This window comes from Notothenia rossii (assembly GCF_949606895.1).
Source record: "Notothenia rossii genome assembly, chromosome: 1".
NCBI classification, from domain to species: Eukaryota; Metazoa; Chordata; class Actinopteri; order Perciformes; family Nototheniidae; genus Notothenia; species Notothenia rossii.
In genome coordinates this window covers 10,261,558-10,278,744 of record NC_136912.1, presented here as the reverse complement: position 1 = coordinate 10,278,744, position 17,187 = coordinate 10,261,558, and the positions used below count along the sequence as shown (strand labels likewise).

General features: G+C 40.6%; 1 protein-coding gene across 1 annotated transcript in view; it reads left to right on the top strand.

The window, feature by feature from the left end:
* The first annotated feature begins 2,652 nt into the window (after nt 1-2,652).
* Nucleotides 2,653-17,187, top strand: part of LOC307028853 (axin-1-like) — a 22,269-nt gene continuing 7,734 nt past the window's right edge. Inside the window, 11 exon segments of the mRNA XM_079664204.1 lie at nt 2,653-2,862; nt 4,733-4,849; nt 4,851-5,426; nt 6,947-7,140; nt 8,666-8,812; nt 9,529-9,663; nt 10,770-10,866; nt 12,129-12,266; nt 13,996-14,383; nt 15,138-15,303; nt 16,240-16,416. Coding sequence (XP_079520330.1) covers nt 2,827-2,862; nt 4,733-4,849; nt 4,851-5,426; nt 6,947-7,140; nt 8,666-8,812; nt 9,529-9,663; nt 10,770-10,866; nt 12,129-12,266; nt 13,996-14,383; nt 15,138-15,303; nt 16,240-16,416 — 2,171 coding nt within the window. The 5' untranslated portion in view covers nt 2,653-2,826.

Here is a 17,187-nt window from a genome sequence, read left to right as displayed (position 1 = left end):
ACACACACACACACACACACACACACACTCACTCACTCACACACTCACTCACACAAACACCCGGTGGCAGCCCGGTGCTCCTGACTGACTGACAGCCCGGAGGAAGAGGGTGACAGGCGGCATGCTCTCTCCGTCCTGTCCGTCTCTCTTCCAGTGGAGGTGGGCTTTCCGTTTACTGAACACCCGTCCAGAGGTAAGAAAACATGTTTCCTTGTTCTTTTTGTTTTCGGTTTCTCTCTGAAATCTGGTTTATCTAAGATTTGTCCCGCACTGTGAGCTGTATCTTACCTGGTCGTGTTGTCTGTGTTGCTGTTCCTGCGTCTTTTCGTTCTTTGCAAGTTTTCATTAATTCTGCCTTTATCATCATCTGAAGCGAAATTAAATGTAGTACAGCCACTTTATCATAACTACTGTAATGCCTGCTAATTAGAGTCAATTAGAAGCGTCTGTTGAAATTCACTTTATGTTGTGAAATGTGTAATGACATTTTAGTGACGCTAGGGGTGCTGTTGGGCGTGATTTCGCAAGCCTGACATAGAACCGCAATATATAGATCTGTTATGATCCATACATTATTGGAAAATCATTTTATTTATTTAATCAAATGTCAGTGGTAAACAGTATTATGGTTCACAAACTGAATTACTGTATTTAAGTACAATTATCAGTTATTTTGTAATTGAATTATTCTTATTATACCTTTTACTCCACTACACGTATAAGGTACCAGATCCATTTTACATACACAACATACAATCAGTTTAAAAAATATGCTTGGATATTTTTTTTTATTATGTAGGAGGTTTAGATTGAGCATCTAAAGTAAAATGCTTATTTTACAGTCGTTAGACCACCGCATAGTAAATAGGTAGAATATGCTCCGTCGCAACCATCGACATTAAAATGCTGCTTGCATCAGTAATGATAATATATAATGATGTAACCCTGATGGAGGAAGATTTGCTTGGATTGCGTGTACCATCATAAAGTACATCTTATCTTTATCTCATCTAAACGTAATGTACTATGATGTAGTTCCCAAACGCCTGTATATTATTTTTAGTGTTGCAATGTACGGGCCAATTTTTCCATAGTTATCTCCTTAATATTGTTGTGAGTTCCTTTGTCGACGATAATAGTGAAAATCGCATGACAGTTTAATTATTTACAGTGTTTTGATGTAAACACTCATCTAAACTTAATTATTTTAAGGTACTAGAGTATTTCCATTTTCTGCAATTGCATACTTCTACTCCACTACATTTGTATTTTTTACTGCAGTCTATTTATTGAATACTTCTAGTTATACATAAGTTACACATAAAATGAGCTCCACCTTACCAGCTGCTATAAAATCACATTATTGCATAAATATTCATAATATAATAAAGTAATACATATTATTCTGATATGGATCAGTCTGCATAACTAGTACTTTTACTTTTGGTACTTTATGTATATGTTGATGCTAATACTTTTGTAGTGGTAAGATTTGTATTGCAGGACTATAATGAAGTTTTGATAGCCTCCTTTTATTTTACTAAAATGTCAGAAAACTTCTTCACCTCTGAAAATGTAAATTATGTAATCTAAATACTTTATTTTCTATCTTTTATTCAAGAAAAAATATATGTGAACATAATCCATTATTAATACACAACACATTGACATCAGGGGCTACACAGTTACACATACGCAAACATTTCCCAAATTGGGATCAATAAAGTACTATCTTATCTTATCTTATCTTATCTTATCTTATACAGCAGGGGTGTCAAACTCAAATACACAGTGAGCCAAAATAAATAATTGGGTAATAGTCGAGGGCCGGAATGGTTCAATGTTTATTGCAAAACGTATTGAAATGAACTTATTGCACATATTAAACCTGGAACTAACAAAGCTTAAATTATTGCCTATAAAAACAACATTAAACATTAAATAATCAGTTGCATTCATTTCTTATGGCTCTATCTGCAGCTTTTCCAGAGTCATTTCTTATGATTACATTTTTCCACAGGCCAACAAGAGCTTCAACAAAACTATTTCCCTCAAAGAAAAAAACAAACATGCCCTGTTGTCTCAAGAAAGAAAATGCAGAAGGAAACATCCATGTAAACTCAGTGTGCTGCTCTGTAGTTCAAGCCAGATACTTGGCATCTCATCTCGGGTGCAAGTTCATCAATGTTTAGGGTCAGGCTCTGAGCTGAGGTGTGCGTGCCGAAATTAAATCCACCAAGGGCCTGATTTGGCCCCTGTGTTATACACATAGACTGTATATATAAAGGTTATACAGAGTAAAACGTTAAAAAAAACTTATATATAAAGAAAGAAATGTAAAGAAAATAATGATACAAATCAACCGCTATCATCTCAAGTATAATATGAAATAGCTTTAGTTTTGATTGCCTTGTTATTGTATATATTTTTAAATGGTGGTGCCATATTGTTGTAATTCTATGTCAACATGGGCAACATTTGGTTTGGAGGAAGTCCATTTCTTCTTTTGAACGTGACATTTTCCTCAAACTAAAATGATAGATATATAAATATATGTTTTACAATACTTTCACCACTGCCAAACATGTAGCATGGTGACGCGCAGTGTGTGTCACTTCTGGTAGTAGTAGTTCTACAAACGTACTACAACACCGCACGGCGTCGGCGTGCACGCACGTATTCTCTCGCTCTGTATTATTGCTCAGAAACCCAGCCACCATGGGGAGTTAAGGGGTTAGTCGACGGGTCATTTTCGTTAATATTTAATACCAGAAAAGCTTTCCATATGCTGCTTTTCGGGGCACACAGTTCGCGCCAGTATCCCCAATGCAGCGGATTACGGGGATCGGGCTTTCAGAGACGGTAGGACGGACACTTTTGTTGGAAAACAAACGGGACGTTAGCTAGCTAAGCTAACAAGCTAACCAAAAACTAGCTAACACACCAAGCTAGCTGGCGCTGCAGCCAGTAGAGTGGAAAACGTGCCCTCGCTTTCTTGTTTTGTTTGATGTTAGATCGGCTGGTTTGTTGGTGTTAATCAGTAGGAAAGTTGCCCTTGCTTTGGTGCGAGTTAACTTGGTATGAATACGTTAACAAAGTACGCTGGTGTTGGGAGTGTTTTTGCTTTGCAGGCCCGTCTTGTGTGGTTGTAGAGTTTGTTTCTGTACCCATCCCCCCACCGTCTTTTTGCAGGCCAAGATGAATGAGATTCCCACTTCAAAGCACTGGCATTGGTGGTGGCATTGCTACAAGGCTAGCTAGCTGTCTTAGCTTGTTAACATTACTCTTGGTTATTTAGATAAGGATGTCCAGCTATACAAAGTGTTAACCAGAGGTGGAAGAAGTATTCATATCTTGTACTTAAGTAAAAGTAGAAATACCACAGTGTAGGAATACTATGTTACAAGTAGGAGTCCTGCATTGGCATCCGAATATACTTAAAGTAACCATAATAAAAGTGCTACTTATGCAGTTTGGTCCACTACAGAATAATATCTGTTACATGTTTTGAGTATAATTATTGGTGCATTACAGTGTTGTAAAGCTTATAAAGGGGCAGCTAGATGTAATGACTTCGTATACTGTAGGGTAGCTTGTGTATGTTGCTCCAGGTGTAACTGAAGTGTGATTTAAGTGTTGATTTACATATTTAACATCATTGATCCCAATCCGCAAAGCAGAGGTGGAGGAAGTAATCATATATTGTAGTAAAAGTACCAGAGTGTAGGAATACTCTGTTACAAGTAGAAGTCCTGCAATCACAATTATACTTAAGTAAAAGTACAAAAGTATTGGCATCTAAATATACTTAAAGTACCAAAAGTAAAAGTAGTCATTGTGCAGATTGGTCCATTTCAGAATAATATATGATATTTTTTATAATGATTGATCATGAAAGTGTTCTCAAAGCTGGTAAAGGTGCAGCTAGTTTGAATGACTTTGTATACTGCAGGGTAGCTTGTGGATTTACTCCAGGTGGAACTACAGTCTGATTTAAGATTATATTTCACATCATTCATCAAAATCAGCAAAGAAACTAAAGGTATGCAATAAATGTAGTGGAGTAAAAGAACACCATATACTTTGAACTGTAGTGGGGTAGAAGTTTGAAGTGAAATTCCAAAGTAAAGTACTAGTATCTCAGTATTGAACTTGAAATTCAAAGTGTATTTTGAGTCCTGCTAGTTGCAATTAACTAACGGTATCATTAACACACTGATAATGAGGCTATGAGGATAATAGTGTTTGTAATATTTGTGGCTGCAGAAGTCAATACTTGTTGAAAGAAATATCATGTAAACGTGTTTGCCGCTGTAAGGCTTATCAAACATCAGGTTTAGTACTACACGTACCTGTCCCAATCAGCCATTTGTAAAGGCATCTCTTTGTAGGGTGCTGATTAACATTGTTTTTCTTTGATGTGCTTTTGTATGTCTTTTCTTCAATGGAAGCTCTTGTCTTTGATCCAACCATTAGACTGTTATACAGTTTGTGAGTTATTGGTTGGCTAGTTTACGTGTGAAGTTAGCATTTTTGTAATGAGATCATTTCATATACTTGTTCATAATCTGATGTCTCTGGTAGCTAGTTGTGTTGGTTATTAATAGTGCTTCATATATGTGTGGCCAGACCCAATAAAGAGGCTGAGGGTTACCTCTACCATCTTATCTCAATGTTTATATCCTTTGCATCAACGTCCCCACTTCAACCACTTTTCTCCTTTTTATCACAGGGTGAATTGTTTGCCAGCAAAATCATTGCTACAGAGGAAGATCTGACCTCTGCTTTGAGCAACCAGAGACATGAGTGTTGTCAGAGAATTACATGGGATTGGGTTCAGGGGCGGCGGGGGGGGCGTTGTGGCCTCTCTGAGCGGCCCGTCCCACTTTACCGAGGATGCTCCGCGACCCCCTGTTCCTGGGGAGGAGGGATCTGATGTGGACCCCCCAGTCCAGTCGGTCAGCACCCGTCCAAACACCCTGTCCCAAACGCTCGGCTACCCCCCGTCATCGTTATCATCTAAAATGGGGGATCAATCGAGTTACACGCCCTCCTCGTCGTCTGCGACCCCGCGGCGCCCGGATCTGGACTTAGGGTACGAACCCGAGGGCTCGGCTTCACCGACTCCTCCGTACCTGAAGTGGGCCGAGTCGCTTCACTCTCTTCTGGACGACCAGGAAGGCATCCAGCTGTTCCGAAACTTCCTGTGTCAGGAAGGGTGTGCGGACCTCCTGGACTTCTGGTTTGCTTGCTCCGGGTTCAGGAAGACGAGCCAGGAGAAGAGGGCAAAGCTGGCCAAGGCCATCTACAGGAAGTACATAGTAGACGGAAGTGGGATCGTCTCCAGGCAGATCAAAGGAGCCACCAAGAGCTTCATCAGAGACTGTGTGGGGAAGCCTCATCCAGACCCTGCCATGTTTGAACAGGTAATACAAACCCTGGTGTGTGTGTGTGTGTGTGTGTGTGTGTGTGTGTGTGTGTGTGTGTGTGTGTGTGTGTGTGTGTGTGTGTGTGTGTGTGTGTGTGTGTGTGTGTGTGTGTGTGTGTGTGTGTGTGTGTGTGTGTGTGTGTGTGTGTGTGTGTGTGTGTGTGTGTGTGTGTGTGTGTGTGTGTGTGTGTGTGTGTGTGTGTGTGTGTGTGTGTGTGTGTGTGTGTGTGTGTGTGTGTGTGTGTGTGTGTGTGTTAACTCTTCTCACAGCAGGGGACCAGGTGTTTGTGGCCTGTGTCTATGAAGCCGTCTTAGTTCAGTTGTATGTTTACTTCTAGATTTGACCAACTTGATAACAGTCTGCCTCCTTCATGATGTGTAGTGAGCCTTTGAACAGTGCAACACAAATTGTAGAGGATGTTCTGTATTCGGATAAGAACATGACCAATTGCATTTTGAAGCATAGAGATGTGTACGTAGTAACTATGCATGAAAGATTATTCACATGGACGGGAAGCTTAATCATGTTTTCCAACATCAGTTGCTGGCTAAAGGCTTTGGAAACATCCGGTACTTCCCCATTTAAGAGACATTTTAGGCGGCTGGATATAAAGCTAGACCTGCAGTCAAAATGCAGTTCTAGTAAATGAGTACCTCAAAGGTTCCTCTGCTGTGTTTTGTGGTCATAAAAGGCCGTCAGAGTTTTTCAAGTGTAAAACCGGCCAGTACTCTATTTATATGTTTTACACATTGGGTTTCACATAGAAGTTGTTGGTCATAAACTATCAATACTTTTTATAATTGTGGTGTAAAAGAAATGAAGTGATGACTACCATTAAGCGTAGTGACCACTTGGTTATAAGACCTTCCTCTGGCATTAGCTCAGTAACTGTAACCCTACATGGCCTTTTGTTGAATGTTGATGAACACACTGACACAAACTCTGTGTAATAACTGAAGTTTCACTGTTACTTCACGCATCAAGAGTTAGGTGCTGACGTCGAAATTGAGCTTCTGTAAATACTGATAGTTTCCAAAATAAAATAATCTTGCTGTTGTTACATATATATTTGTTCTGTGTGTTAACTCTGCCTTGTTAGGCCTGGAAATGTGCAATGTGAATTTGATGTTTAAGAAGTTGTTGGAACCCTGGTTATGAAAAACAAAACGGTGATTAGCAGATAACAGAAAAGACTGGTTGGACCTGTGGGTCATAATATGTTTATTGATAAGGAACAAAATGATATAACTCGTTTAGGCATCATTTAGTTGGGTTGAAAGTGACCCTGGTTATGATAAGAACTAAACGGTGATTTCCAGATAACAGAAACACTGGTTGGACCTGTGGTTGTTTAGCCAGAAGAAAAATACCATAATGCAGGAGACAAGTCAAAACCTTTCCACACCATTAACCTTGAGTCTGAGAATAACATGTTTATTGATGAGAAAATAAATAAAGATATCTCCTTTTTAGTTTTCTACAAGCTCTGATGTGTGACGGCTGCTTGTTTGCTCCAGGCTCAGACAGAGATCCAGGGCGTGATGGAGGAGAACACCTACCCTCTGTTCCTGAAGTCGGACCTGTACCTGGAATACACTCGGACGGGAGGGGAGAGCCCCAAGCCGAACCCCAGCGATCAGAGCCCTTCATCGGGGCCCGCCAAGCCCGTGCCGGGGTACCTGCCCACGCTCGCTGAGGACGAGGAGTGGAGGTGAGACCAAGCACCACTTGTGTTATAATGCACAGGATCCATGTCTGGCATGTAGGATCATCCAAGAATAAAATATGGCTTCTCTTTTTTTACATTCAAAGCTTTTATTGACTTTGTTTTGTAGAGATATATCTCGAAAGAATCGTCAATTTGAATACTATTTAGTTTGTCCATTTTTTTGAATAAATAAAAGTTGTTAAATGTAGCGATGTCCCGATCACCTTTTTTTGCTCCCGATCCGATTCCGATCATTTGATTTTGACAATTTGCCGATTCCGATTTTTCCCGATCCGATCTTTATGCAATGCATTAAGAGAAAAAAAAGCATTCAAGTTGTCCCTTAAGGTTATTTTTTTATTTAACTTGGATATTCTATCCAACATGGATATAGCTTCTTTCTTTCACAGCAGCATTGGATCAGTTCAGTTGTGCAGCATTGGATCAAAACAAAATCAAGCTTTCAGTACTCGTTAGCTTACTGCTACAATTAGACACTGCGCCCTGCCCACTCTGCTGCCTGATTTGAGAGAAATAAGCAACCAGGTCTATGAAAACAAGCCCCAAAGAAACAACACATACATGATGTTCTGTCATTTGAAACCAAAACTAAGGCCTCAGGATGACTTTAAGACTTGAACATGGTCATTTTTGTTTTGTAACATTGAATACAAAATGTAAAAGAAAAGTATTAAAAAAAACAAAAAAAACAATCCCGATCCCCGATTTTTTTCCTCCCGATTCCGATCTATTCAAATTCACGTGATCGGCTCCGATCCCCGATCACGTGATCGGATCGGGACATCTCTAGTTAAATGTATACGTTTCATCAACATAGTTACATATCGGCAGCAGTTGAAGCTAATAAGGGAAACAAATGCTAAGGAAATAATACTACTTTTCTTTAGTCTTCTAGAAATATTATACCTTTTTTATATAATCGTTTATAAAATGATCGCTGAAATTGATTTTAATAAATGTCAATTATTATGGATGCTCCGGCGTGGTTATCGGCCGATATTCAGTCTCGGCCGATAACGATCGGTGCTCTCTATGAAGGCCGATCAGGAGAGTCGATCACATGACGTCGCCAACATGGCTTCACCGGTCTGGCAGTATTTGAAGGTGTCCGAAAAAGACAGTAAAATAGCGGTATGCAACGTGTGTGAAGCAGAAATCCTGCAGCTCCGCCCGCTGTGACGGACCGGTGAGCGAAACACACACTAAGAGTTAGACCTAACATCCCTATCAATTATGTTTATGTTAAAACGCTGCTATACCTCCATGCTAATGCAGGTGTGTCTCCCTCTGTGTGTTGGAAAGCACACCGTTTTTTGAACAACAAAAGAAATGTCTTTAAAGTCTATCAATACATTTTGGACTTTTGCTTCTAACAACACTCTTGGCGTTATTGGAAATGTTTTTCATTTTGTTTTAAGTTATCAGTGAAGAAACTGTTCCAATCACTCTCATAATGTGTGAAATGATGATGAATGCTTGACCAATGTCTTTTTCAATGTGGTCTTAGGTGTGGAGGAGGAGGGAGGGAGGATGACGAGGAGGAAGATGAGTGTGAAGACACCCCAGCTGGAAGGCTGACTCAGAGCCTGCTGATGCACACGGCCCCACAGAGATCCTCGAGCAACAGGAGGAGGCCGGACAGCAGGGAGTACAGGTGTGTGTGTGTGTGTGGTACTCTAACCATCACATCATCATTTACCATCACAATGTGTGATAAGGAAATATCTTCTGATATCTGTATCCAGCTCTGATCAGGACACACATATTTTATTTTATTTTAATGAGCACAGGTTTGCAGTAAATAATTATGGTGATCATACAATTGGTATTAACAACACTTTTTTCCTTTACATACACTTTAAATAAGAACACAAATACATAAGTACATTTCACCCTAGGACTCTGTGATTAAAACATTGTTTATCAACTTGAACAGTTAGGTTGTTACACCTTTATTTAATTAAATATATATAACTGGTAAGTAAAGCTTAAACACAACCAGGACACATGTGATGAGTGATTTTGCTAACTTATTGGAAGGAAGACTCCTGGAAAGTGATTATAAAAACCCGCAGTGCACCCTGGGAATGTAGTTTGGCCCTAAAGGTGTGGAGCTCTACAGATCTACCCATTTAGATTTCCACGTGTGACTTAAAATACCTCGAACTGTACTTCACAAAATGACCGTGAAGAAGCTTATAGCGTGTTGAAAAGCTGAATATCTTCTGATCAATGAAATAAATATCCCACTGCTGAGTTACAAGCAAAAAAACAATTATAGATTGTATTCATTTACCAGAGAAACCCCCTGAGATGTCACCCTCGCTCTACGTGTATTCTTGTCAGCACTAACCTCTCCTCTCCTCTCAGGCCATGCAGGGAGCCGGTGAACCCGTACTACGCTAACATGGGCTACGCTCGCGCTCCAGCCACCAGCGCCAACGACAGCGAGCAGCAGAGCATGTCGAGCGACGCTGACACGCTCTCACTGCCCGACAGTAGTGTGTAAGTGCATGCACACAGTCACTAAACTATTGCATGCATGTATTATTCACACACCTCTTCATATTACTTCTACTATTTAGAAATATTTATGAACACAGTTAGAACTACATGTATACAATTTTGTACATTTAACGTTTCCAGACTGTAAGTGTAAATATGCACATTGACATTGAATTGTATCTCGTTGCTCTGTCATCGCTTCTACCTCTGCTTTTACCACTCTTATTTATGTGTGTCTATTTTTTACTGCAGTGAGATTTACCAAAGAAATGTGGTTGTACTTTGTATGATGACAATAAAGATATATTCAATAGAGTGCCACAGTGACGCGTCTTAAAACCCGGATGTAAGTTAGCATTTTAACACTTCCGGTTCCTTCGACAAAAAACCCAATGAAATTTCTCCATAAGATTTTGGAAAATAGCTGAAAGTAAGGTCTGTGGTTGACACATAAGAGACAGATCACGTTTTTGTTCAGCCGGATAATATCCACATGTCTACCCTACTTTTATAATTTTCTAATCATAAATCTAGTCGCCTGAAGTAAAATGCTAACGTTATGCTATAAACGAACTACAGCAGGGTCGCTGCTTCAACGTCACGCCAACTTAAGATCCATATTCAAACATACAGATTCTAAATGGTACAAGTTGAAGCGTTTGTTTTAACAGTTAGCAGGAGGCAGGTACTTGCTTTCAAGCAGAACAGGGCAAACAAACTCAGAGGAGTGTTTACGTGTTCGGTGTAATGACGTACAACAGCCTCGACAACTTCTGTAGTCCTATTCAGCCACTTGGTAACAACCATCGTTTTTCAGACACGTCAACTCTTCAGAAATCACCAGTGGGGTCACTGCTGATGTATTTAATGTCGTAAAACAAAACGTGATCCGTCTCTTAAATGTGTTTCAACCACAGACCTTATTTCCAGCTATTTTCCAAAATCCTGGAGAAATCTCATTGCTTTTATTGTCGAAGGAACCGGAAGTGGTAAAATGCTAACTTACGTCCGGGTCACTGTGGCACTCTGTTGAACAACAACACTGGTTTTCAAATTGAATTGATGGTTTAGGTCTGTGTTTGATAGTTGTTTATCTTTGTGTGCAGAGATGGTATTCCTCCATACAGATATCGGAAGCAGCATCGTAAAGAGATGCATGAAAGTGCCAAAGCCAATGGTCGTGTGCCCCTACCTCATATACCTGTGAGTCACACTGACACCACATAAACTCATACCTGTCTTCATGTAGCAACAGCCGTAACATTAATACACCTGTTGACCTAATTCATATGTCTGCAAAATGTGTGTTTATCATCAGGGTGTCCGCTGGGTCTTAAAAAGTATTAAAAGTTGATAAATCAATTTAGTGAAAATTAAGGTTATTAAACGGCATTTTCCAAGGTATTACATTTTGTAGCTTGTTTTCAATAAGTATATAAATTGTCCAAAGAGGTTGTATTCTACAGTGTGCCTGAATGTAATCATTGCGTAGGTGTGTAGTGTGATTCTGTGTAGTTTATTTATGGCATCCCGTTGGATTTGACGTCATCTGAACAGGACATCACACGCTCACTGCTTAATATAGTAAATGTGAGGTGAAGTGTGTCGCCAAGGTAACCGGTTAGAACTCAAAGTGGCGATGAGGTCTTAAAATGTATTACATTTGACTTCAGGATTCCTGCATGTACCCTGATCAACGTAAAGAAATATATTTATTCAATAATTAAACCACATTGAGATTGTGTCCTGGCTACAGAGAAAAACACTACGTTATACCAGTAATTAAATGAAACGTACAATAATAACATGGCAAGGTTTAGCACACAGAAATATTAACGAAATTCCGGAAATATCCTCGGCGCAGATATAAAAAGGAAATAAAAATACAAGCATGTTATAAAACAGCCACACCTTTTAAAATAATTTACCTCTGACCCATTTTTTTTATTGCCCTATTGACATCGGTATGTGGAGTTTCAGTCTCTGTGCCAGACAAATGGCGCAAAAAAATCTTTGAAAGCTGTCTCCCCAAGATTAGTCTTTACTGCAGGAACGTGTATGTTAAGAAAGCCAGGCCTGAAAACTGGTTTTATAATTATAACGCCTCGGGCAGAGGAGTCGCAGAAAATACGGCCGTTATTTTTTAAGTAGTCCTTTTTATAGAATAATGGAGAAAAGTGTTTAGTTTGTGTGACAGAGAGAAGACAGACATGGCTGTTGGAAAGTTAATTATTATAACTGTCGCAGACAACAAACAGCTGATGGATCACCTTGTCAAACATTTTTAACATACTGAGAAAAACTATCATTTAGTTTGTACATCTTTATTAGTAATTTCATGGTTATTACTGTTTTTACTGCCTAGATTAGTTGATGATTCACATATCATTCACAGAAATGTCATCTTGTTTTACCCCTACCGTGTAAAGGATTATGAACATGTCATTTGTTGTGTCTCAATACAGCGCACGTACCGCATGCCAAAGGACATCCACGTCGAGCCGGAGAGGTTTGCAGCGGATCTCATCGGCAGGCTGGAGACGGTTCTCCGAGAGCGAGAGGCTCAGGAACGACTCGAAGAGAGGCTGAAGAGAGTAAGACTGGTGAGTGTGTGTCTGTGCGTGTGTCCCTCTGTGTGTGTTCCTGTGTGTGTGTGTGTGTGTGTGTGTCCCTGTGTGTGTGTGTGTGTGTGTGTGTCCCTGTGTGTGTGTGTGTGTGTGTGTGTGTGTGTGTGTGTGTGTGTGTGTGTGTGTGTGTGTGTGTGTGTGTGTGTGTGTGTGTGTGTGTGTGTGTGTGTGTGTGTGTGTGTGTGTGTGTGTGTGTGTGTGTGTGTGTGTGTGTGTGTGTGTGTGTGTGTGTGTGTGTGTGTGTGTGTGTCCCTGTGTGTGTTCCTGTGTGTGTCCCTGTGTGTGTGTCCCTGTGTGTGTGTTCCTGTGTGTGTGTGTGTGTGTGTGTGTGTGTGTGTGTCCCTGTGTGTGTGTGTCCCTGTGTGTGTGTTCCTGTGTGTGTGTCCCTGTGTGTGTGTTCCTGTGTGTGTGTGTGTCCCTGTGTGTGTGTTCCTGTGTGTGTGTCCCTGTGTGTGTGTGTGTGTGTCCCTGTGTGTGTGTCCCTGTGTGTGTGTCCCTGTGTGTGTGTGTGTGTGTCCCTGTGTGTGTGTGTCTGTGTGTTCCTGTGTGTGTGTCCCTGTGTGTGTGTCCGTGTTCCTGTGTGTGTGTCCCTGTGTGTGTGTCCCTGTGTGTGTGTTCCTGTGTGTGTGTGTGTGTGTCCCTGTGTGTGTGTTCCTGTGTGTGTGTGTGTCCCTGTGTGTGTGTTCCTGTGTGTGTGTGTGTGTCCCTGTGTGTGTGTCCCTGTGTGTGTGTGTGTGTGTGTGTGTGTGTGTGTGTGTGTGTCTGTGTGTGTGTGTCCCTGTGTGTGTGTTCCTGTGTGTGTCCTTGTGTGTGTTCCTGTGTGTGTGTGTCTGTGTGTGTGTCCCTGTGTGTGTGTTCCTCATGATGTGATGTGATTGGTCATGCCAGTTATTGACACAGTGTGGGTGGTGTTCTCTCAGAAACACTTTATTGTTGTGAGAATCACAGCAAGTCCTTCACAGATATTCTTTTTTGAATGAATGACAAACTATTCAATCGGTACATACGGGTGCTGGAAGTCCTTGAAAATGTGTTGAAGGTGTGCTTTGATAAAAATGTGCTTTACACTTACAACTTAGATTCAATAGCATGCCACGCCTTTTTAAAAACAGGTGACTTATTTTGAAAAAGGAATGTTTAATTCCCCTTTTTAAGCTGTTATTTTATTTTTTATTTTGAAAAACGTTTATTGTGTTAACGAAGTGCAATAGTGTCATGTATACGATGCATACATATGTAGTGGTAGTTTAACAAACAAGGTACAAGAAACAAAGTTAGCTGTAGCGGGCAAACAGAAAGAATAGCTCATAAACAAACTAGCCCTCCGTGAATTATCCAATTATCCATCATATAATAGTGTAATAACTGCAGTGTATAGATCAAATAAAACACTCAGGTCTCAAATGAAAGTGAACAGTGTAATGCCAGATAGTTTCTATATTCCTGTATATTAGTTGGGTCAGGGCATTTCATTGTTGTTGGTCATAGACCTCAAATAATTACCAACCTTATAATGAACACGTTTCAAAGAGTATAACAGAATATTTCAGGTCTCCAATGAAAATGAAAAGTGACATGCCTGAAAAGTGTAGAATTGTACTATTTTAAAACCATTTATGACTCCTTTAATATCAGATTGTTCAGCCCATTTCCCTCAGTCTGTGTGTACATTTTGAATTCAACACTAATATATTTCTCCCAACAGGAAGAGGAGGGTGACGACGCTGACGTCTCGGTGGCGGCCTCCGTCTCCTCTCACAGTTTACCCCTGCTCCCCCCCCCCTCGTCGGCGTTCTCCCCGCTCTACGGCGCCCGTTACTCGGAGACCACCGCCAACACGGTCGCCACGTACGGCGGCCTGGTTGCCATGGAGGATTCCCTCGACGACGACCCGGAGTCGATCCTGGACGAGCACGTGCAGCGCGTGATGAAAACGCCGGGATGTCAGTCGCCGGGGGCAACCAACAGCACCTTAGGGGGCGGTCGACACTCTCCCCCAAAATCATCCCGTTCACCCGACGGGGGGATCGGACCGCCTCACTGCCCCCCACACAGAGGGGGGGGCCACAGTCTGCCTCCTGCGGGGGTCAAAGGTGAGAAGCGAATCAAAACACAAACGCATTACTTTCCGTGTGACTTTTTTAAAAAAACTTTTAAAAGCTTTTTACAAATCAAGACATATCCTGACATAAAACTTTTCCATTCAAATGACAAATAATAATATGGTAAAACAGAATATGAAATAAAATAAAGTAAACAATTAAGTAAAACAGTTACAAGTTAAAATAAGGAATAAGATCATTATAAAAAAAATATTTTATTAATAATTTTACACAAGAAGTGACATCTTTAGCAAAGTGGGATCGGTTACACAGGGACATTTTCCATAATGTTCTTTTGAAACGCAATTAAGTTAAAACAACCCTTTTCAACTAGCTAGACGTCCAGGTATCCTTTAACACCGTTACATTTAGTTAGTTTAGTTAGTGGGAGAACATGTATTGATACTTAACTGAATGTTTTAAACAGCGGGACAGAGATGGGATCAATACTGTTTTTAAAAAAAAATCATTTTGTGGGATTTGTTGACTGAGAATATTACCATCCTTAGACTGAAATATAAAGACCGTGACAAGTTTAAAAACAAAAAATGTCCTCTTGTTCCTTAACGGGAGAGATTCAGGTGTAGAATCATGAGTGATTACAGACACAAGCACTCGATTTATCATTTGTTTTCTTTCTATAATGCTTCAAATGCAGTATAAAAATGCATTTTTCCAGATGCCAACGCTTCATCTTAAACTGCAGCCGTGTTATTGTGTCACTAATGGTCTCACTCTGTCTCAGGTATTCATCACAAGCAGCTGTATCACCACAGAGGGCAGGAGGAGGCTGGCTCTCGCTCTCAGGCGAACCCCATGTGGAACGGAGACCCTGCCAGTCAGTACGCAGGGAGAAGTCGCAACTACGCCGACGGGGCTGGAGCCAGCACGCACGAGGGCATGGGCTACAGGTAAGACAGTCTGTTTAAATGTGCTGACATGTTGCTCTCTGTGCCGTTATAAAGGAGGTGGGGTCTCCAGGAAATCAGGTTGTTAAAGTTTGCTCAAGAATATGTGTCCTGGTAGAGAACATGGAAACAGGCTTGATCTATTTAAGCTGTGGTCTGTAACGATAATACAAACAATGGGGATTATATTAGCATAACAAACAATTGTAATACAACAAACTTTACGCAGTTAGGTAAATATTCATAGACGAATAAGGATTATTACAAGTCAAACATATCAACAACCAAGTTACTGCTTGATAACTGCACTCAATTTGGCTTACAAGCTACAGAAATGACTGTCAGAGATTTTAACTTGACACACAAACTCTTATTCTAGTGTATGATCACATATAAACTAGGGCTGTACCCGAATATTTGACTATTCGAATATTCGTTCGTTGGCCAACTATTCGGGTTTCAATTTCATTATTCGGATATTCATTTTTTTTCTTCTTTTTTTCCCAAAAATATTTTTTTTTCCCTAAATGTATGCTATCAATAAAGGTCAATTGCCATATTCTTATACTATATTTATACTTTTGAATTGCACTGTTAAAATGCGGAAATATATACAATCTCAGCCTGTGCTCCTGACATCGCGTTCACTCACAGTCACGAACGCAAACGGCACCCTTCACCTCGCTTCACCTCGTTTTCATCCAAAAATTAAAAAAAAATACAAATCTCTCCGCACCGAATATTCGAATATTCGCTGCTGATTACTACCGAATATCCGGAGCCCGAAAAATGGTATTCGGGACAGCCCTAATATAAACACACTCACCCTTATGCACATATGAATAGCAAGCAAACGTATCATTCGACATGTAGGCTTTCTTACAGTCGTCTTTTGCTCAGATGACCTGACTGTATGTGTCGTGTGTTGTGTTTCTGCAGTAGTAAAGGCAGTACGCTGTCACGGCGAGGCTGTAAGAAGACATCGGAGACGCCGGGCAAAGGAGAGGAGAGCGGGCGAGTGACGGAGGGCCAGCCGCCGATGGAGGATCTGGAGAGGAACCAGAAGATCCTGCAGTGGATGATGGAGGGAGACAGACAGAGGAAGACCTCTCATGGGTGAGGAATTAGGGCCGAGCATCAACAAAGTCAGACCAGAGGACCTTTTATTATACCAGATTAAATTAAGGATTTTGTTACGGATTTCATGATCAACCATTTGCAACTGATGTGTCTTGCTTAATGTCTAAGAGATATAAGGAAATCTATCAAAAAGCGCACTCACACTTCAATTGGGTTTGCCAAAGAACGCTTTGAGCAGCAGATATGGAGATATTCTTTAAGTCCCCACACTACTATGTTATCAGCTAGTTTTCCATAAAAACAGGATTGAGGTGACTCTATTAACCAAGACGTAAGCATTTTTGATAATTGTAATAATATATTTTATTTGTCAAGCGCTGTTTCCGTGGTAAAAAATAAATAAATAAAAAGTTTAATTTAAAATTGAGTAATGAAAAAACTTTTAGCACAAGGACACAACATTAGTCACTAATAGAAGCAAGTCTGAAAAGGTGAGTTTTGGTCAGTGTCTTAAAGGCCTATCATGCAAAATGCACTTTTTTGTGTCTTTTATACATAAATATGTGTCCCCTGTGTGTCGGGGAACTCACGCAGCGTCAGAGAATATAACCCTCTCTTTTCCTCCGTACCCAAATCTCTAAAAAAGGGGGAACAACTGAGCTGATCCAGATGTGCGTCCGATATGACGTAATATCAGAAACGTTGCTATCAGAAAAAATGCCTGACTGTTTTGGACGTAATATGGTCGGTGTTTACATTAGCATCGCTAACACTCAGAGCTAACCTGTACTGGAGAGCATGTGTGTG